This window comes from Dysidea avara, chromosome 12 (assembly GCF_963678975.1).
Source record: "Dysidea avara chromosome 12, odDysAvar1.4, whole genome shotgun sequence".
NCBI lineage: Eukaryota > Metazoa > Porifera > Demospongiae > Dictyoceratida > Dysideidae > Dysidea > Dysidea avara.
In genome coordinates, this window is record NC_089283.1 from 22853034 (window position 1) to 22876093 (window position 23060).

The following is a 23060-nucleotide window of genomic DNA, read 5'->3' on the forward strand; positions in this document are numbered from 1 at the left end:
TGTGCCCACACCAATAGTATATCTTACACTTTTATAACTGAAGTGTTATTAATTGACAAGTGGCCAGGTACTCTGGTAGTAAAGAAAGAAACGTATTTACCAGATGTTGATAAGTGGAGAATCAGTCATTTCATTTTGATAATATCTTCTCTGGCTGCCAATGCTACTCCATTTTGTCTTTTATACCATCCTCCACTACCATAACCCCTAATTAAACTGTTATGATATACAGCTACTGTAGGTCATGCATGCACTGATAGTCACTGATAGTACAACAATGACCATGCGTAATCAAATAGCAAATCAGCTGCTTTGAAATAGCAAATCAGCTGCTTTGGTCAAAAGCCATAATTTTATTTTCATTAATATCATTACAGCGACCACCACCTTTGATTTCACAACTTTTTTGTATTTATTTAATTAGCTGTTTTTTTTGGATACCTTATCCCTTACCCAGTATGCAGTTTTTCTGCACCATATAAACAAGCTATTCCATTTCAGTAATGATATATAAATTAATAATGGGTGTGTACTCCATTCTTTCTCCTACTTTTCAAACATACTTACTTAGTGAAGTTAATATAAACATCTTAGGCCTTTATAAGTCCTTCTGGTATACAGGCTCTGCCTTTACCAAGTACTTTAATCATAATCATTATAATCATAATAGTAATACAAAACAATGAGGAAATATACTCTGCAATACAATACTATTGGGATGATGGTTATTGTATCTGCAGATAACTGGGTAAAAACAAGTCTCAACTTCCATGGCTGGCTTTGGGGTGATATGCAACACAAAAACGAAGTGAAATTCATGCAAAACACTGCATTATTAAAGTTTATTAATATTAACATCATTGCAGTCACTTATTGGCCACCTCGTACCTTTGATTTCACAACTTTTTCACCCAGGATTTTGAAAGCTGCAACCTTTTTTACAGCTTGGCTGTTTTTGCATGAATAATAATAACTTCACAAACAGGAGGTTGTTAACAGTGCACAAAACATGCTGAGAATGATAAATGTAGCTATACACACCTTCAGATACCGTATGTGACATAACTATGTAGTTACAAATTTGTGCAAACATTAGCTAATTGCTACAATAGCAACTAACTAAAAACAATACATCACTACATGTGTTTAATTTGTAGTTGCTCTAGTTACTGACACATGGGGGTTGAGACAGTAGCAGCATATAAACCTTGATCAACAAAATATTCTTCAAGTTGCCACTGAAGTGTCTCAAAAGTTGGTCTATATGAGGCATCACCATTCCAACATTTCATCATAATGTTATGCAAATTTTGTGGACAATTTCTTGGGCATGGCATGCGATACCCCATTTTCAACACCATTTCTATTGTTTTTATTCTATCCATTTCAGGATAAGGGTCACTGCCATGGGTGACCAGTTCATACAGTAAGATGCCAAAGGACCACACATCAGATTTGATTGTAAAATGAGCAGACTTCATAACTTCTGGTGATGCCCACTTAATGGCAACATTTATTCCAGTGGACATATGATTTCCATTCTTGCAAACTGTGTTGATTACACTAAAACATCCAACCCTACACACTAAGTGATCTGACAATAAGATATTTCTAGCAGCAATGTTTCCATGAATAATCCAGTTCTTCTCAAGATAAGCCATCCCAGCAGCTACTTCAGCTCCCATATTGACAAGCTGTGGAAGCTTTAGGGCACGATCATAGCTATGAAGGTAGTTTAGCAGGTTTCCTTCTTTCATCAACTCTGTGATAATGTAGATAGGTTCTCCTTGTGTGCACACGGCATATAATTGTAGTACATTTCTGTGCCGTAGTGTTTTCAGTACAGTAGCTTCCTTCAGAAAGTCAGATACAGTGATGATGCCAGGCTTAAGTATTTTCACAGCAACTGGAGTAGTTTTGTTCCACATTGCCCCCCACACTTCTCCCAGCTGGCCTTTTCCTAGCTGCCTATAGAACACTAAAGTATTTCTTTCAATCTTCCATATTTTATTTGTATTTTTGGACAGACCATTAGTTTGCAGGTCTTCAGCAACAACACAAGGAGACTTTAGTTTAACAGGTAAGCCAGCGGCTAATTGACTGTAGAAAGTAATCAATTGTGGAAGTGCCTCTAAAGATTTTTGTTTGCTTATGAAGTACTTTCCATCATCTATTTTGTTTATTTTATACTTCTTTACAATTTGTCCATCTCTCAGAATAAGGGTATATCCTTGTGACCTCACACTATCACAAACAAGAAAAGATCCATGACCATTAGGTTTCTGCATCAACAGGTTTTCACCATGGGAATATGTAATAGCTCTAAAGTACCAACTATAAAGAAATAACAAAATAAAAAAAAAACAACAACAACAACATACGATTAAAGTATGTATGTAAATTCATTGTACTACCATGTAAGGCCACTCCAAGTAGATTCATTTGTTTCCCTGACTCAAAAATGCATTTTATTTATCTTACATGTTTTTATTTTTTATTAAGGCTTTAACAGCACAAGTGCTGAAGGTCTGTAGGACACCTGGTCCTACAGCCTGTTTAAAGTTGTTACATAAAGTATGTTTGAAAAGGTGGAGAAAGGAGGAAAAATCATGACTGGACCTAGGTAGCCTCAAACCTGCAGCCAATGCTCAAATGCTTACAGGAGTCTGCCAGGTGGTTAGGATGTTTTTTTCCTTAATTGTAAATTTCATGTATATGCATTGATAGGAACTCTATATGGACAGGCTAATGCTTAAACTCACTGATTGAGAGATAAACTAGGAAGCCATCTCTGTCACAGTGGCAAATTTAGAAGTGGTTGTATACACTATAGGATAGCTTAATGATGTGTTGACTGGTACATCGACTGCTCTATTAGAGTATCTCAGTAATCTACCAGCATGTAAGTATTGTTTAACTATGGCAAAGCTTCTATGTTATAGTTAAACCCCACCACGAGTAGGATATCATTGTTATCAACCTGAGGCGAAGCAGAGGTGTTGATAACTAGATATCCTAGAGTGCAGGTGGGGTTTAACTAGCTTCTATCCGACACTTTGAAGTAGTCAAGTTCATAAACTATGTGTTAATTATAAGCATGTCAGTTGTGTATGGCTTAATTGTTTGCTGGTATGGCTTCAATTTTTGCTGACATGTAGTTTCATGGTGTGTATGGCATCAAATTTTGCTGAACTTGTACATTTTATGGTGTGTATGGCTTCAATTTGCTTTGATTACACTTCTTTAACTTAATGTGTAATTTCCATATATGTACTGGGGTTTAGCTACCCAGTTGTTTACTTTGATGTATGGCTTCAGTGTGGGATAGAAGTTTTCTTCTCAGTACCATGCAAAAAAACAACAGCTACACATTGCTAGAGGGGCAAGTTATCTGGTCTGTAGTTTTTATACATTCAACAAACAGAACTGTAGTGTCCAGAAAAGATTCTTACTCCCTGTCTTGTGCATGGATCAGTAGTGGGATTGCACTTTTTGTCTAATGGAAATTGTAATGATTAAGACCATCAACTCAGCTCCACTTGAAATACATCTTTTTGACCATTGTATTGACCATATTGATAACATTTCAGATCTTGAAAAGTTCCTTTGACTGCAGTGACTGATTGTGGCAAATAAAAGTACCTTAGTCTTATAAGGTGGTATATTCATGATTGATCAAAATAACCAGTCTGCTAGGGGATTTACCTACATCACTTAAAGAGAAGCAGATCAACAACTGCTGTATGTAGAAAGTAAATCCTCTTTATGTACACAGATCCTTTCTGTCAATATGAATAGTAGACAAGCAGTTATAGTTTCAATGTATCAAAAGAAGACACCTTTGTAACTAAGAAGGGGATGGACTTGCAATACCCTAAAGAGTTTCAGAATGTTAAAACATGATTGAGAAAACAACAATTCAGTGGTAGTAACAATTGTGAAGTAAGAGGATCAGTTTTAGGGACACACAGTTTAGTTAGTACTATGACTGCTCTATTAGAGTATATTTATTTTGTATGTGGACTCAGTTTTCTGCACCACTCATAAAACAACAAAAAATTGATATCTCATTGACTGTGAGGGCTCCCAAAAGTACCGGCAAGATCTCTTTCTATTGTCATTGTAAACTTTTGAAGGGGTGCTTAACCAGGTATCCTTGTCTGCCAGTACTGAACCTAACATTTTTACAACAATGTAGTATTATATTATTGTCACCTGTCATTGCATGCCAAAATTGGACTGATTAAAATAAGTAGTAGAGATCACTCAATAAATAAATGCACCATGACCACTGAGCAACAAGCTGAAGATGAATTGATGGTGTAAACTAACCAATCCATAATATCTCTGTAAGAGCTTTTACAATCATTGTGCAAAATCTTACAGTGGAACCTCTCTTAACAAAACTCTCCGAAGTAAGACCACAATAGAAAAAACCTCCATAATAAGAACAAAAATTTTGGTCCCAACAGGTCTGGTTAATACATTTTTTAACCTCTGAAAGAGGAAAATCTCAGTAAAAAGTAGCCAAAATTCTGGATCCCAAAACATCTGTAATAGAGAGGTTCCACTGTATTGCTCTCTAACAATCCTCTATATACAAATTCCTTTTCCTTCTAAACATGATAAATTATTTGGCAACAAAACATCAAATACACATGTACTAAACACACACACTCACTCTTCGGCATCAAGTGGTGATTTATATTCTTTAATATAACTACTAGGAATGTATCCCTGTTGAGCAGAATCCTTACTCCTAGCAAGCCACCAGCCATCATCATCATCTCTGACAATGTGTAACAAATCTCCTTTTTTGAAGCTCAAGTCTTCAACTGTTCTAGCTGAGTAGTTGTACTTGCCAATGAAAACTGGGTAGCTTAACTCAGTACTTGATTTTCTACTGGGAGTATCATTCTCTTCATTAGATGTTCTGTTTTCTTTCTTGATGCTTTCTTGTAACAATGAATCCTGATTTATTTCAGCATACGTATGATCAAGTGGATGATGGGTCTTACTGGTTTTCCTACTAATCTTTGTCATCACTTTAAGTATTGGAGCTGTTATGCCTTTTCGTGACTTAGTATCAACATTACTGGCTGATTCTTTTGCCAGTGTTTTGTCAGCTATGACAAAATTGTGTTTACAATGATCTTTTAGGATACACATATAGCACACAACACTATCACAAGTCTTGCAATGAAGATTCATTGGCCTATCATGATTTTTACAATTAGTTGTGTGTGACCCCATTTCACTTCCTAGTTGAATGAACACTTCAACACTGACCGCTTTGTGTGACTTGAACTGTTCCCACTTGTTGTGCACTTTGTTGCAGTCATAACATAATAAACTTTCACATTCCTTACACCACATGATTGCTGGAGAATCTTCCTTGCATTTACCACAGCCTCCTTTTACCCCTCCACTCGCCATGAAACTTTGCACTGGTTGAAAATATGAGTTGGATATGCTCTAGCCAACTTATACAATGACAAAATGATGAAATCAATCAATGATGTAACCTTTAAATTTTGAGGGAAATTTTTTCACCATAGCTAGGAGCTAGGCTGGCTGTTTATAGGCATATACTAACTCTTCCAGCAACAGCAAGTAGCTATGACATGCAACAGGCAGCAACAACAGGGAACTGTCAGCATGAGAAAAACAACATGCATATAGCTTGCTACTATACACAGCTTTTACACTTACAAAATCTTCAAGTAATTAACTAAATATACTAAATTGCTTTCTAAATCTGTCATTGTGCTCCATTATCAACTTCATATACAGCTTAACTAGCAGCCATTCACTGCTATTGGCACATACTCTGGCATTGGCCATTCCAGGGAAGCACTGCAGACATTAAATTTTGATAAAGAGACAGATGACAATTCAGAAAATCCTCTGCATGCATGGAGCTGAAAATGCACTTGACTGTATCCACATACTTGTATTATGATATGTATTATAAGAAAACTTATTGGCTTTATTGTGAAGTATGTAAGTAATGTATCCATTACAACAAAATTGTGTTGAACATCACATTCTGTGTGTTATATTTGCAGGGTTTCATCTATATCAATAAAATAGCACACTGTGTAGAGTTAGACACTAAGAGTGTATGTGTGTTTTGTTGGTGTTCTGATAATATCACAGTAGCTGCTGTTAACTCCTAGTAGCACAAGACTGTTTGAGGACAGGAGAGATGGATGAAATTGCTAATTCAGGCTCTGGAACTAACCAGGAGATCCAAATAGATGATAGAGGTTCTGTTCTTCCAGATTATGTTCCCTACCTATCTTTGGTGTTCAAACTGGTTGCTACAACAGTCATCTTGCTACTGTCAGGCTGGGTGGTCTACACTACAAAGGTCACAAGAAGTTTACGTAAGCCTCACAATATCTTTTTCGCCAACCTACTGGTATCCGGTATGATAACAACACTATCTGGCTGTTTGATTGCTAGCACCATGATAATCAGTTTTCAGTTGGGAGTAGAGTCTTTATCCAGCTGCTTTGCCTACAAGTTCCGTTTGTTCCCAGCCCATGTAAACAACCTGTCATTCATGATAATAACAGCTGATAAGGTGTTTGCTATCAAGTATCCTTTTAAGTACAGAAGAAAGATGAAACCTCGTGTTGTAGCTGCTGTAATTGCTGGCTCATGGCTGTTGGCTCTCATACCCACTACCCAGACTATCATATTTGATGTAAGTGGGTACAATCAAGTGGATGAGTATGTTACTTGCTTGGCAGATGGAACTGCTTTCCTTGAAGCTGTAATTATTTCCATAACACCCTTGATCTTATCACCTATGCTTGCCATAATCTTGAACATTTACTTAGCCATCAAAGCCTACCAAGTTCACAGGCAAATTGACAAGGAAACCAGATTAGCAGGTGCCACTGACGTCCCATCTGAAAGGATGAGAGCCTTGAAGAAGAAACAGAGCAACATCAAGCGGCACAAAAAGCCACTGATCACCCTTCTTGTAGTCGTTTTGGGTGGCACCTTTGTTAACTCAATCTTTCCACCACTGTACATTCTGGGAAGATTTCTTATTGGGTCTCAAGGTTATCAAGATCTCATGGAATTAGTTGTTGTTCCTAACACCGCTTATGTGATAGTATTCTTCCAACCACTTGTATATGGGCTGTACTTTAAACAAGTCCGAGAGCCGATGATGAAGCACCTGAGGAGAATTCTGAGGATAAACAAGTTCAATTCAGTTGCCCCACAGCCACAAAGGACTGCATGGATGTGAATACAACAATTAAACAACTGTTATATAGAGCTATATATTCATCGTTCTACTATATTTACTGCTGCATGGTGGTTAATATTATGTACATATTTATTATGTATCTATTGTCTTTTGCACTTAAGCACTTGTAATATATGTAGTTGAAAAATTGTTGCACAGAGAGAGTGGACTTGTCCCAGGACCCAGCCTGATGGGGTTCCAGTAAAAACTGCAGGATTTTTGCAACTTTTAGGCTTAAAATTGATCAGTACTAAAAACATTAATAATGCTAAAACTAACAAGCCAATTTATACTGCAACTATTCCACAAAGATTTTCGATTCAACAGAAGTCCCATGCCCCCTTATATAGACCTCCTTTATCAAGACAGCCAGGTTGATCAGATAATTTGTGCAAAATAGTCCATTTCAAACTCCACAGGCCGTATGCATTTTTATGTGATTGATTGCAATATTGCAATAACCACGTACACGCAGGGTACAGAAGTTTGACGTTTGTTGTACAGCAGTCGGGACACTGTGGACCCATGGTGGATCTACAACTGATTACTCCAGTAGGTATTTTAGCCCACAATTATAGAGTGTTACCAACTTGTTGCCGATTGTAGCAACAATTTCATTTTCTCAATTCAGGTTTCATGATTAAATAGCACATCTGTGGACAAGTCTGACTTGAGCCACCCTACCAAGGCATGCACAGTTGCGCTTGAGTGAGCATTGTAACTATTGAGACGTGGAATAATTATTAGTCCCAACAATGATGTGCATGTTGCTGACAGTTGCAACAAGAGGGTTCAGAAATTTTAAACTTAACCCATACAATATTATAGCTAATCTTTTTGTGTTTGATGTACAGTTGCATACGGCTATATATAAAATTTAATGTTTATACCATTTACTATAATTACACACACACACACACCCACTCACACATAGTTAATCATTGCATGTTGTGTGAGTATATCTTTTGTTCGAAGCTGTATCATGCCTGTATGTTTCATAGTTTGTAGTTGTTTAGTGTTCTGTATTTTGAAAGTGCTCTCAAACTCCTCAATGGAAAATTGGCCATGCTGAATAAAGGAGTAAGCATGGTAGTCATTCACAAAAAATTTTCTTTTCTGTTTTATGGTACAAATTATAATTTGCTGTGGAAAATTAGTAACACTTGACATGCACCTCTTACATGAAGATAGCTAACAGAGCTCCATAATGATCTGAAGTTACTTTTAAAATCACCGAATGTCCTAACTTGGTGTCTGTAATACTGTGTCACTGACCACTACATGATATACATGCAGGGTGGAGAGTGATCCCATTCTGCAGATTGAGTTTTGTAATGACTGTTGTAGCAGAAATTAGTATGTGAAAAATACATGTAAAACAAAAACAAAATTCTGTTTCAAACAACTGTTTTCTATTGGTTGAACTTGTTCAAGATTTGGTTGAAGACCTTCATACCAATCTTCATTTGAGACAATGTACAGTACTCATTATCACTATGGTAAACTGAGCTGTATCCATAACCACATATCTACAAGGGGGGAATAATCACAGTATTTCAACCAACAACATCTGTGAAATAATACAAACAAGCATTAGCCCAGCCCACATGCATGTGTACAATGAAAAGATTTTTGTGGGACCTCGATTATCGGAATACTGGTGGGGCAGAAAAGTGTTCAGTTAAGTGAATTTGTTGGGATATATGGAGTCCAGTTATGTATACATCAAACACTCTAATAGAACACACCACAGTTGATGAAATACATTAACCAAACAGACACAATCACCCGTGTTTGTGTTAACACACAATCTTCAAAAGTGTTAGGGTTAATATGAAGCAAATCTAGTGCACAAACTGCTACTACCCTGACCAACCTGTATATCAAATCCAGCTTCTTGCATTTCTCCTACCAGTGGCAGACTACCAGTCATAGAATAAGGTTCAGATGATCCAGTCACTTCCTTAGTGGCCTCGTCTAATGCTTTAAATCCATCACTGTTTAGATCACAGGCGATTCCCTAATATAATGTACATGTACTTTTAATACACACACCAATGTACAGCTACACTAGAACAAAAAATACACATGTTATCTTCATACATATAATAGCATGATTTAACACAACAAACATAGATCTAAAGATGTAGCTAGCACAATAAAATACTTGATGTAGAAGTTAAATGCTCGTCTTTACATCTGAAACAGACAAAGTGTATACTATCTGGATAGTACTATGAAGCCATTAAAACAGTTGCTAATAATTTGGTGTTTCATACAGAGCTTCTAAATCATCATTACTACAAATTTTACATGAATAAATTGTATTTGCAATCTATAAAGTGCTGTCTAAGCAAACATGCCAGGTGATAAAATAGTCACTACTATTAAAGCGTTTAATGATGTGTCATTATTCACTAGGATATCACAAAAGAATTTGTTAAGATTATCTGGACACCAAAATTGCTCAGCCATCATAATATGAAGGCATACATGGAAATGTTCATAGATGGAGGCAACACTACAAAATGCAACTGTCTTCAAATTTCCCAGTTCTGTGCTATATAGATGCATGTACAGACACAAGTACTCCTTCTAACCCTGAATACTTCTCCCTCCCACAAAATCTCCAGTTCTCCTTTAAAGTCACCCTCCGGAAGACTGATTTCATACTTGCTGCATGGACCACGATCACCAGACACCAGTTGGTTAATATCTGCAGTAGAAAGACATAAATGAAACACTACAATGTAGCCAGCATACAACACAAAACTTCACTATCATATAATAATGTAGTACACTCCTTTATATTTCTAAGATCCCTACTAAAATAAAATTCCTTATGGCTATACTTTGCATACGTGTTATGTGCTAGGCATACTAGGTTTTGAGCTTGAGTAGTAGCTACTGCAGGATAGTAACATTTTGTTATAGTTTTAAAATAAAAAATAATGTTACACCTCTATATAGTGCATTGTCTGTTTTAAAGTATAAAGTTACAGATTACTAAATAGGGGGTGGCGTGTTTTTGGGGGCCTCCTTGAATACCACAGTATTTTAGCAGTTTTAGCTTCAAAAAAAGTACCAAGTGCTGTGGCACACTGCGTATACATGTAATGTTTATTTTAGTGTGGATAACTTACCTTCATTCAGTTTAGCAACACATCCCTCCACCTTCTGTATACATTCATCGATGTTATAGAATGGAGTCAGTCTAATATCACCCTGTGCTTCAGCCCATGGTGGGATCTGGTTAACACTACCTTCAGCTGTCTACAGTGACGAAAATACAAATAAGTAAAGCTGCAATTAAAATGCAATTCTAGATACAGTCAAGTAATTCATATCATATCTACACTGCTAAATGTGTGACTAATGCTTAAAATCATTCTCCTACAAGCCTACCATGATACAACAGCTGCTATATAAACATGTACATTATGTAGACACTGAGATCATGTACTAAAGAAGGCATCCTTGTAACTGCTTACTCTGATCTGAGTCGGCTTCATAGTAGAGGGGGCTTCATACTTGTATACAATCTCACAAGGATGTGGTGGGTACTCCTGATAGAAATTCTTCTGTATGTGAGTGACTGCATCCATGGCTAGCTCCACACTGTTAATAGCCTATAAGATATTTGCCATACATGTACTATTCACCCCAATAATAGTTACATATGCTAGCCTAACATATTATGCGCATCTACATAGTTATAACCCCACGTTGAAGATTGCTAGGTTCTTCATTATTAACTAGGCATACTAAAACGCTTAAAATACCTACAAAACAAGAAAGGATTGCTGGAATAAGACAAATATTGCAGTTAGGTCAATAAATCCCTATTTCATCAACTTGACACTAGCAAATGAGCCAAATAGAAGTGTAATCCTTGTAACCGCAATCCTTGTAACCGCAATCCTTGTAACCGCAATCCTTGTAACTGCAATCCTTGTAACCGCAATCCTTGTTGCCGCAATCCTTGTAACCGCAATCCTTGTAACCGCAATCCTTGTAACCGCAATCCTTGTAACCGCAATCCTTGTGGATTTACTCCAGCGATCTCATCTTGTTCATGGATTTTCTTAGCAATCCTGTTACCTATTCCATATTTAATTTTTATGTGTCCCCATTTACAACTTCAGGAGCTATTTCATTGAAAGAAAGGTTGCTTATAACATGCAATGAACATCAACACCATTATATTAATTCATTATATTGTTGAACCAAGATATAGAACCAAAAATTCTGCAATACTTTTCAATAATGTAGCCTTCCAATTCCAAGATCACTGAGAGTTCTGCTTGAAAGAAGATGAAAGTAATAGTAGTGCAGTGGTAAAGAAAAAGATCAAGGATAATTTGCAGCAACGAGATAGCATCAAAAAACTGTTTCAAATTTTATTGATCCCTGATAAATAGAATTGCCTTTCCTGCCCATCATACTAATACAACATGCATGTACACTATTCTAATAGAACAGTCACACGTGTGTTTTTGCTCTATTAGGAACATAGGCCATCTCTACTATGAACCACTATTATGGTAAATGATTATACCTTGCCACCTCTCACATAATAATTAACACAGGCACACTCACACACATACACATACCACACTACACTGCACACACTACATAACACACATACACATGTGTATTGTGTATCAGCACCCACGCACTATAAATGCTACACACACACTTCACCTTATGGGGCAGTCCGGAATGGAACAATCTTCCAATACACTTCAGTGCCCAAATAGCTGCAGAGGAAGTCCCGATACAAGGATGAACATCAGAAGCATCAACCCAATAAACTGGTCCAGCCTTCAAATGGTCCAACTTGCCATCCTTCAACAACATATCAATTCCGACACCCGGAATCTTGCTGCTCTCCTCACTATAAGAGCAACATTTAATTACTGCAGCAAACCAAGATTACAAGAATTTGTTTACCAATTTAAACCTGCAGTTCAAATAAAGGATGCATTTGTTTAGTACGTCCTCTTTGATATAAAGAGCAGGTTAGCATTGTATAAAAGTAGACACCTGGTTGTTTAATTATTTCACCATGCAACACTACTGGCTAATGAAGGCTAATGGATACTAATGGATGATGCTATTGGATGATGCTATTGAAAGATGTCATATTGGATAATGGATGCAAACTTAGGCGAATCATCCTCATGCACCGCAAACACCTTGCCTGATATATACACACTTGTCTTAGGTCGTACATGTATACATCAAGCAAAGCATTCCTGCTTGTGTTACAGCTATTACATTTACATTTATATAACAACCAACTTACGCTGCAATGAAGACAGCCACTATTTTACGTTTCAGCTTTGGTTTCTTCTCAGCCAACTGGATGAGCATCTCGGTAATCATGGCAACATGTCCTAGACAGTCAGTGGTTCCTCGTCCATACAAATTGTCACCTTCAATTGTCAACTTAAATGGGTCACGTTCCCAACTCTCAGGATTAGCAGGTACCACATCAAGATGACTACCAATGAATGATACTGTACCCTTCTGAGTAGTAGTGCTGCACCCAACATCCTATAGTTGAGAAAATCATTCATTTTTTGTTGTGATTTTATAAGGGGAGGCATGGAAAAAGTCCTTTGGAGACCTCATTTTGGACCTTAAGCTATTTTTTTAGCTCAATGACTGGATCTAGTATTAAAGCAGTACAAAGCCTGCAGCTGCAACACAATGGCCTATTAAAAGTTGTGTGAAACAAATAGCATAAACACATTCACACAAACCAGAGTAAAGCATAGTGAAATGTCAGTAATTATTTCACCTGTGGGGCCAGGCATAATATGATCCATCAATACTTGCTGAACAAGTAATTGACACAAGATCCACACAATATGGGACTCACATTGTCATATTCAATGATTAAGTTTCCTCTTCCTTCAACGTATGTCACGTGCTCTATCGTAAGCAGTCCACCATTCTGCTTCGTGTACGGCTGTAGAGCATCCACTACGTGCTTAACCGCCCTAAAATGTACATGAGAATATTAAAATAACTATATTATTATAGCCAATACAAGGGGGTCTTGCTGTAGGTAGATCTACGACCGCAGTCAAACTCAAAGAGTTATTACGGTCAAGGCAGAGTTCAAAACCCACAATCAAAAACTATATAGTCTACGTATTTAAAACCAACTTTACGGAATTATGTGCAACTCACAAAACGTAAGAATCTCCAACCAAGATCTTACAACAAAGTTCCAGCAAACATTTAGTTGTAATTACACAGTAGCACGCACCAAGAAATTATTTTACTAAGTTACAAGCGCAAGCGCGCATTGGAAAATAGAGAATAAAGAAGCGGTCCAAAACTTCGAGAAGGCTTGAGTCACTGGTCAAGCACTGATGAACGGTTCAAGCGACAGGTCAAGGTGAAATTTCGGCCAGTCAAGACTTTGACCGCGGTCGCAGATCGCCTGACTATAGATACTACAATAATAATAATAATAATAATTATTATTAACTTTACAGTGTACATATACCTACATACATACAAGTTGCAGATGTTGGTATGATAGAATTGGGACATATGGCAGCACACTGATGGTCCACTGACATCCTGTGTCAGTGGCCGGAAGCTATATCTATGGCCTGACCCACAAGCGAGTGTCACCACCTCCGGCGTAGCTAATAGCTAATCAGGCCTTCAAGATTTGTACCTGTCTTCCTCTGGTATAAACTTCGGTGGGTTGTTTTGCAAATGCTCCGTTTCACCAATCAAATTGGTGAGAAGCTTCAAGTATCGCCCCTCATCGAAATCAAGGTCTACTTGCCGTTGCATCACCGTTCAGTTACTATAGCGAAATCACTGAAGTGAACAATTGTATTATTATAGCTAACGCTTCGTGATCAGCTGCTTTTATAGGTACTAGGGGTACGCCTCAAGCATCTGACGTTTGCATTTCTGTGCGTAGTGTCGCATGCAGCTATGGTAACAGCGTGAGTGTTGCGCGCCCACTGTGATCACGCGATCGTTATTTTCGTAATGTGTTTATGTTATAGGCCACTAGGTTGCAGCTGCAGGCTTTGCATACTGCTCAATTTAGCTTAATACTAGCTATAAATCCAGCCATTAAACAGATAGGATATTGGCTGTTTTCAGTATGTAGCTAAACAAATAGACCGACAAGGTCCAAAAATTAGGGTTCCAAAGAACTTTTTACATGTCTCCACTTCTAGAACACATGCTACTAACTCCATAAAAATGTTTGCCACATATCTGGCAAGAAGTGAATGAATATCAGTCTCCAAAATAGCTACCTCCCATATTGATTATTATTAACTTTTGGTATCTCAATTGTAGGGTCTTAGGCACTGCATGTGCTAATGAGAAAGATAACTACAATGGTAGTCATCTTGATGTGGTGCATGAATGCTAAGACTTGGGAATTAGTATAACACATTTACAATGACTGAAGGGAACTGCTGTGTGACAAGTAGGTACTAGAACTTATCATTGCATACCGCGATTTTGCTAAAGCCGTACACAGCCATCTGTGCCAAAGTTCTTTACTGAACTGATTTACGTTGTATACTAATGCTGTGTTTTATGTGTATTTTTTTTCTGGATGTTTTGTATACTAGTTTTCTAGTTGTATGTGGTTGTCTGTTCTTTCGTGTACACTGTTTTTGTACTTATTGTGTGTGTGTGTGTGCTTTTTCCCTACACTCCTCTGTGGAAGATTGGCTATGCCGAACAGAGGAGTCTAATTAAAGAATCAAATCAAATCTATGTATGAGGAACTGTAGTTACCCATCTGTAGGACATATTTTACCATGATTATCAAGCTGTTCATCCAGTGGCTGAGAAAGAAACCAAAACTCAAATGTAAAAAAAAAATTATAATAGTGCATGGCTGTCTCCATTTACTTATGCCGGCCGACTACAGTGAACCTCTATAATCCGATGCTGGGCAGAAGTACTGTGTGGGTATGTTAGATTATCAAGATCGGAAATATCAAACAGACATGCAAAGTCTTATTGGTGAAGCAAACAGCCGATGTCAGATTACAGAGGTGTTCTGGGAGGTTTCACTGTACTATGTAACATAGGAATAATGATTTTGCACTAAATGTTGCTATACTGCATGCCAGAGTTGCAATAGGGTGCATGCATGGTTTCATGTGTTTCTGTGATGGATACTAAACATTATAATTACTTGAATACATCTATATATAGTACAGAGTAAGCTATATAAACTTTCTGATTATTCTGTAGCTTAACTCCAAGTTTGTGGATTTTGGCCGGGATCATATAATCATGACATATACTAGAGACAATGAAACTGATGGTTTTGAACATTAAATTGCCTATAGTGAAATTCACTACTAATGTTTTTTTATAGTGCACCAAATTTAAGGTAAAATCTGAGGTGGCTTCCTATCATCTTTGTCATACATGCAAACTTCATTTTTGCTAATCTTGCTGCATGCTTTTATCCAAAAGTGCACAAAAAGGCCTAGCTCTCTAAAAGGCTTAGAACCCTGGCTAGAAATAGGGCTCTTATGAGTGTGTCCATTTGAGTTGATGTGAAATTTTATTCATGGGTGAGTTGCACAAAGTTTTATTCCATAGTGAATTATGATGTCATACTACCATGTACATGGGATAAAATAAAAGTAAAGTATTTTTTATTAACAGCAAAAACAACCATTAAGAGCCATTAGGCATATAATAGCCATTAATGGGTTAAGATTAAAATGTTTATGCCACATTATAGTTATGATGCCATATAGTGTGATATTATGATGTCATATAGTGGTATGATGATGCCATATAGCGTGATATGCGACCAGATTTGACAAAACCAGGCTTCCACACACATCCAATTCTTTGACTTTAACTGCTTGTAACATAACCACTCAGTATGCTATTGACCTACCATTTTCACAAAATTCTTTCATTGCATTATGCAATAACAGGTCAAAATGTGAAAGTGATAGCTTACTGCTATACCGAGTTATTGTGCTTTAAAGTCACAAATCTGAATGTGTGTGGAAGCCTGGTTTTGTCAAATCCGGTCACATATTATGATATCATATAGTGGTATGGTGATGCAGTATGGTGGTATGATGTCATAATTGACTGAGCCATGTGCATTCGTAGCTATATATTTGTAATGATGGCTGTACTGTGAGGATCAAGGCTGCCCAGGTTCAGTCATGATTTTTTCTTGAGGTTTTTCTCCTTTCTACAACTTTTTAAACAACCTATATAACATACATCCTTAAACAGGCTGTAGGCCGGACCAGGTGTCTTACAGACCTTCAGCACTTGTGCTGTAAAGTCTTAATAAATAAATTATTAAAATATGAGATAATGTATTCATGGCTAACTAATCTTAAAATGTCCTGTGCTCTCAATTGCTTACCATATAAACCCAGTCAAAGCTTTCTAGCTCAGTGCTGTAACACCTACATTTGAACCCTTGGTAAAATCTTGTTACTATTTTAGAGTTATATACCAGTAATCATTAACTATATTATATCCATGATTGAAATTCACATGTCCCAATACAAATACGCTAGCAAAGCATGTAACTATTACGTAACAAGTTAGTTTATAGTGCTGTTTTGATAATGCTAGACTTGGGTCATGCAATGTCATCTAATGGTTAAGCCATTAGCCATTTATGGTTAAACCATTATCCATTAAGCTAATTCATTGCATACTTCACATTGGAATATTCCAGTTGCCAGGCAAAGCACTCAAGCTAGTAGTACTAGTACGTACACATTTTAAACCACAGATCAAGGGAAAAGCCAGTGTATTATACCTCGTAATGCATTGGCTCTGGAATATTAATGAGATACCATATTGCACACTTAAGTGTCATTACAATCAATTGTGAAATCAGACTTCTTTGATGCAACTATACTTTGCTGTTCATGAGGTCGAATGTGGGATTTCAGTAGTGAGAGGGAGTTCTACTCATTTGAACAAAGAGCAGTATTATGATACTATAAACACCTGGCCATATACTTAAAAGAGTAATGGGAAGCATTTAACTTGATGATTTCACTATGCATAATGTACCAGGCCACTTAATGGATGTTACTGGATGCTGTTAATGAAGACTGATGGATACTAATGGAGGCTGATGGATACTAACAGATTACATAATAGGTAATAGTGGTACACAGGGAAAATACCACAGTCGGAAATCCACCATCAAGTTCTAAAGACTACATCCTCTCCCTTGTGATTGTTTTTTCAACAGTAAAGTCAATAAGTGGATTTATTTATGAGTTGTCTTCTATTAGTCAGTCATTTTTTTTGCTGGATAAATGCATATTCACCACCTAAGTTCTACGTAAATTATCTACTGGCAAAGCAAGCTCTATATACATCTACATGCATAGGTGAATCACCCTCGTGGCTGCACAGACACCTTGCCTGATGATATACACACTTGATACACTCTTGATGATATATACTCTCCTGCCTGTGTTATAACTATTACATTCACATCCACCTATATAACAACTCATCCTGCTACAATTTTGCATTGATCTCTTTATATCAAAGTAAACATGCATGTTTATAAGTGTTGTATTATAATCCCACACGATTATATAGGAGTACCATAATGAATGATTGCAAACATAACACTACCCTCACGAGTTTTATGATCCTTATAATATATATCATAGTTATAGGTAGAGGTAGAATCTCATTGTCATATATATATGTGGTTCGACAAAACAGGTCTCAGTGATAGCATAAATGTTGTGTGAGGTATATAACTATAGGTGCAAAGCCATTGATTCTAGACATCCAATTGCACCTATTGCTCATAATATGTATTACCCTATAGCTTTAGGTAGCAGGTTTAAAATTAAAAAAATTACCCAAACGTAGTGTGAATGGTATATATATTATGTTGGACATTTATAAACAATTGTCTGGAATGTAGAAACATTTGTGTTTATTGTATAGTTTACCATGTAATGTCAATAAGGTTGCAATATAAAGGAATTGGCAATTCAATAGTATATCACTAGCCCGGCAAGCCAGCTTTATAATATCTGCACATATATATCACCAGTAAGCACCAGTTCCTTGCACTGCTATACCATGATACACCATCATAATCCTTGATATATACTCCATATACAGCAACTAAGAGTGCACATGGAATATGACATTGTTACAACATTCCAGGGTTTAAGGAAAAGGGTGACGCCTATAATATTCCAGGCTCGAGTGTACTTTATTATTATTAAAGCTTTACAGTGGCCTGCACTGAAGGTCTGACAGCAACATGTGCTGCAGCCTTTGACCTAACACACTGGAACTGGAGACTTAAAGATTACATGACCTAGCTAACAATAAGGTGAAACAGAAAAGGGTCAAAGAAAGGAAAAAAATCCCTCCTACCCCAGGATTCGAACTGCAGGCCACCCAATGTCTAGTCGAGCGCCACACTCAGTCTCCTCCAGGAGGGATGGATTTTCTTCCTTTAAACCTAAGTATTTATTATTATTAAAGCTTTACAGTGGCCTGCACTGAAGGTCTGACAGCAACATGTGCTGCAGCCTTTGGATTAACCTAACCTAACACACTGGAACTGGAGACTTAAAGATTACATGACCTAGCTAACAATAAGGTGTACGTAGCTGGTTATTGTGCATCCTATAGGCATTAGCACTGTTTTAACCAAGTGTACTATCTTATTTAGACAAACAGTGTGCTTTACCATATAACGTACATCATGTAATATATCTCTTGAAGTTAACTTGTCACATAGAGAGGTGGTACCTTCAGTAATACCAGTCACCACTATAAGACAGGTTCCACTGTACAACTGTAAATGATATCATATATCTAACACAGCATCTCATTGTTATGTTTATAATACAATCTGTAGTATGTATTAGTGTGTATATGGGCGGGTGAATATAGGGCTACTTTTTGCTCTTATAAATAGCTATAACTTTGGAATAGTGCCGAAAGCTATGGACTTTCCTTAAATGTTAATTAGTGCCTTACATTTTACATATGTTACATATGTACCTCTCTAGAACAAAATTACATAACACTAGTCCAGTTATATCCCACAAATAGGGATCTAAGACCTTTTGTGCACTATTTATTTTTGATAGGGAGCCACCCCAGATTTGACTTTTGGTTGTCAATTTACTGCATTTAAATGGCTATCTCACCTATACGTAGTTAAAAATGTGCAAACGTGGTGTCAAAGTAAGTGATACTAAGTCACGAAAAGGTATAACAGCTCCAATACTGACAATGAGTAACAGGAAAACTGACCAGTAAGACCTATCACCCACTTGATCATATGTATGCTGACATAAATCAGGAAAGCAGCAAGAAAGAAAACAAGACATCTAATGAAAAGAATAATACTTCCAGTAGAAAATCAAGTACTGAGTTAATTTTCATTGGCAAGTACAACTACTCAGCTAGAACAGTTGAAGACTTGAGCTTCAAAAAAGGAGATTCTGTTACACATTGTCAGAGATGATGATGATGGTTGGTGGCTTGCTAGGAGTAAGGATTCTACTCAACAGGGATACATTCCTAGTAGTTATGTTAAAGAATATAAATCACCACTTGATGCTGAAGAGTGAGTGTGTATGTTTAGTGCATTTGATGTTTTGTTGCCAAATACTTTATCATGTTTAGAAGGAAAAGGGAATCAGTATATAGAGGATTGTTAGAGAGCAATACAGTGGAACCTCTCTATTACAGATGTTTTGGGACCCAGAATTTTTGGCCACTTTTTACTGAGGTTTTCCTCTTTCAAAGGTTAAAAAATGTATTAACCAGACCTGTTGGGACCAAAGTTTTGTCCTCATTATGGAGGTTTTTTCTATTGTGTCCTTACTTTGGAGAGTTTTGTTAAGAGAGGTTCCACTGTAAAATTTTGCACACTGATTGTAAAAGTTCTTACAGAGATATTATGGATTGGTTAGTTTACACCATCAATTCATCTTCAGCTAGTTGCTCAGTGGTAATGGTGCATTTATTTATTGAGTGATCTCTATTACTTATTTTAATCAGTCCATTTTTGGCATGCAATGACAGGTGACAATAATATAATACTACATTGTTGTAAAAATGTTAACTTCAGTACTGGCAGACAAGGGTACCTGGTTAAGCACCCCTTCAAAATTTCACCATTTCAATATAGACAATGGAAAGAGATTTTAGTGCTTTTGGGGGCCCTCACAGTCAATGAGATGCCAATGTTCTGTTGTTTTATGAGTGTTGAGCCACACAAAATAAATATACTCTAATAGAACAGTAACTAACTGTGTGTCGATAAGATAAAACTGATCCTCTTACTTCCCAATTGTTACTACCACTGAAGTATTGTGTTACATATCATTATGCCATTGCCACACCATTAATGTACTGGCACTCAGCTTAGTATTGCATTGGGCCTGGCAGGCCATTGTGTGGAGAACACCGGTACAGTTTTCAGCCGATAAATTTGTGTGTGAAATTGCATAGCTCTCAACCTGAAGCCTTTCAGTACCAGGAGTGAGATTGCTTTGTCACAGAAGCACAGTACCTCTTACAACCATGCAGACACTTTCCTGGATGTGCTGTGCTTTGTCATTTTCACTATTACGTTTTGCTGTACTGGCCATTCATGGGAGCAGAAAGCTACAGTCAACATAGCTCCCTGCTGTCTCCACTGAGCTGCATTTAGTGGAAAGCCATATTCTTGTTGATTAGAACAATTGTGGTTTTGTTTGTTTGTTTCATTTCATTTTAATTTGTTGTTTTGTCATCACCATTATTTTACTTTGATATGGAAACTATATAAACACTGCCATAATTACATCCCATACATCTTGATTGGGATAACAAACACTACATACACACAATGTGCTCTTAGGCTGATTTTAATTTCTGTGTGGTTGTGCTTGCTGGTGTTTATTTACCTATATACTGTAAACTATATTATTGTGTCTATACATAGTTACAGTCTGCAATGCTACTGCACAATGGAATTGTACTTTTTCTTGGTGGCATGTCCATTATTTTCTGGTATTGGATTTTTATCCTATTGAAGGTAGTGCCATCTTTCACAGTGATCGGCTGTTTGTTCTCCAAAATTTAATTTCATCTTGTAGTATATCATGTCATCATTTTAGGACATATGGCCCAGCTCATATTAAAAATAATTCAGTTAACAGTTTCTAGTGAAATACCCTGCTTCTTTTATCATTGAGGCCTGCTCTTGGAAACTTCAGTAGCCATGTCTTAATCCAGTACCCTGATTCATCCTCATTGTAAACATTATAATTTTAACATGAGGACTAAATTTTATGGACTGTTTAATGGATGTTTAAATTTCATTGCTTGCAGGCATGAGATTCAATACCATGCATAGATATGAGACCATGTGCACCTCAACTTGTGAGAATCATGCTTATGTGGTCTTTTATGGTCAGGTATTCAATACAACGTAATAATAGCAGGCCCTCACGATTGTAATGGCATATATCACTTATGTTTACTGTATGTGCATCTTTTCCTCCGTGCATGCATTATGTCATGCTAAGGCCACGAAAAGTTAATCATATGTTTCTGGTTCCCTTCCTGGTCATTGTTTTGCTGAATGAATTGTGCAATTACCATCGTATTGTATTTTTTTTTACCGTACAGAAACCTCCATATGGAGTACTGGTGTATAGTACAACCAGCAATCAATTACCATACAATAATTTATAATATTTATATCTGTTGAAAGTTTTCACATCTTGTAAACACTGTTTTCTTATCTTTTAGTTGGTTGGAATTGAAGTTGGAATTAAATCCACTCGCCCCCAAGGGGCAAGAATGATCTTGTGGTAGCAACGTTTCTGGTCTTACCAATTCCCAAAACTGACCAAGTGACCAGGCTGTTTTTTGCATCTTTTATGTATAGCTCTCAACCTGAAGCCTTTCAGTACCAGGAGTGAGATTGCTTTGTCACAGAAGCACAGTACCTCTTACAACCATGCAGACACTTTCCTGGATGTGCTGTGCTTTGTCATTTTCACTATAGCAGTACGTGGAATTATAGGCAAAAACAAAATCCGTTACTGACAAAAATGTCAGTGATGCGCATGCACAGTCTTATCTCTGACTCTATTTCTCAGGGAGATCAGAGAGAGCTAGTTAGAGGAAAAACTTGAATCTGACAAACCGCACATCAATTTGTAGTAGCGTTGTTTTAGTACAGGTTTTCATTTTAGTTTTAGTTTAGTTTTAGTAAACTAAGATAAAAACTTTTAGTTTTGGTTTTCAAAAAATAATTTAAATAGGTTTTAGTTAAAAAGTAAAATAATATAGTGTGAATGTATTTAGTTTAATTTAAGTTTAGTAAATAAAGGAAATCAAGTTTTAGTTTTAGTTTAATTTTAGTAAAATTCAGATCAAAGCTTTTAGTTTAGTATAGTACACTAAAAGTAAGTCATGCTTACTAAAATAATTAAGTTTTAGTTTTAGGTTAAGTAAACTAAAACAACACTAATTTGTAGCAAAATATTACCTATACTCATGAACTGTGTAGAAAGGGACTTTTACTGTGTCACACTGCGCTCACAAATGCTGCCCAATGCCGGATCCAGCCAAACTGGTGGCTATAATAAAGAGATTGATCAGAATATATTCTTAGCAGTCATATGCATGTTGCAGGGTGAAGAGAAAATTTTTCCTAAAACCATGGTAACTGAATTGAGGAGAAAAAATTAATAACGTATACGTTATTAAATAACGTATACGTTATTGACAA

The 23060-nt window shown here is 36.7% G+C and overlaps 3 protein-coding genes across 4 annotated transcripts in view; all 3 read right to left on the minus strand.

Annotated features, from left to right (window-relative positions):
- The window catches only part of LOC136241754 (tyrosine-protein kinase-like), a 135457-nt gene that overhangs the window by 12214 nt on the left and 100183 nt on the right, over positions 1–23060 (minus strand). The window lies entirely within an intron of this gene.
- On the minus strand, positions 954–5438 carry LOC136241762 (tyrosine-protein kinase-like). Its single transcript, XM_066033066.1, has 2 exons — positions 4682–5438; positions 954–2334 (listed from the first exon to the last, which is right to left on the minus strand). Exons 1-2 carry the CDS (start codon positions 5434–5436, stop codon positions 1167–1169), a joined length of 1923 nt encoding a protein of 640 aa, XP_065889138.1. The 5' UTR covers positions 5437–5438; the 3' UTR covers positions 954–1166.
- Positions 8590–14245, minus strand: LOC136241765 (uncharacterized). 2 transcript variants are annotated; one of them, XM_066033072.1, is made up of 10 exons: positions 14149–14245; positions 13968–14102; positions 13155–13275; positions 12576–12826; positions 11972–12164; positions 10759–10896; positions 10411–10540; positions 9868–9983; positions 9144–9287; positions 8590–8796 (listed from the first exon to the last, which is right to left on the minus strand). In XM_066033072.1, the coding sequence occupies exons 2-10, from the start codon at positions 14087–14089 to the stop codon at positions 8680–8682; spliced, it is 1332 nt and encodes a 443-aa protein (XP_065889144.1). In that variant the 5' UTR covers positions 14090–14102; positions 14149–14245; the 3' UTR covers positions 8590–8679. The 2 variants fall into 2 exon arrangements, with proteins under 2 accessions (XP_065889144.1, XP_065889143.1); XM_066033071.1 differs by lacking the exon at positions 14149–14245 and having other exon boundaries at positions 13968–14134.

Bases quoted from the DNA above. Each gene is read 5' to 3' on its own strand.
- LOC136241762 (XM_066033066.1), bottom strand. From the start codon at position 5,436: ATGGCGAGTGGAGGGGTAAAAGGAGGCTGTGGTAAATGCAAGGAAGAT. The intron at 2,335-4,681 runs GTGAGTGTGTGT...ATTTCTTTATAG, and splicing joins TCACCACTTGATGCCGAAGA to TTGGTACTTTAGAGCTATTA.
- LOC136241765 (XM_066033072.1), bottom strand. From the start codon at position 14,089: ATGCAACGGCAAGTAGACCTTGATTTCGATGAGGGGCGATACTTGAAG. The intron at 13,276-13,967 runs GTACAAATCTTG...TGTACATTTTAG, and splicing joins TTTATACCAGAGGAAGACAG to GGCGGTTAAGCACGTAGTGG. The intron at 9,288-9,867 runs GTTAGAAGGAGT...ACATTATATTAG, and splicing joins GGGAGGGAGAAGTATTCAGG to GGAATCGCCTGTGATCTAAA.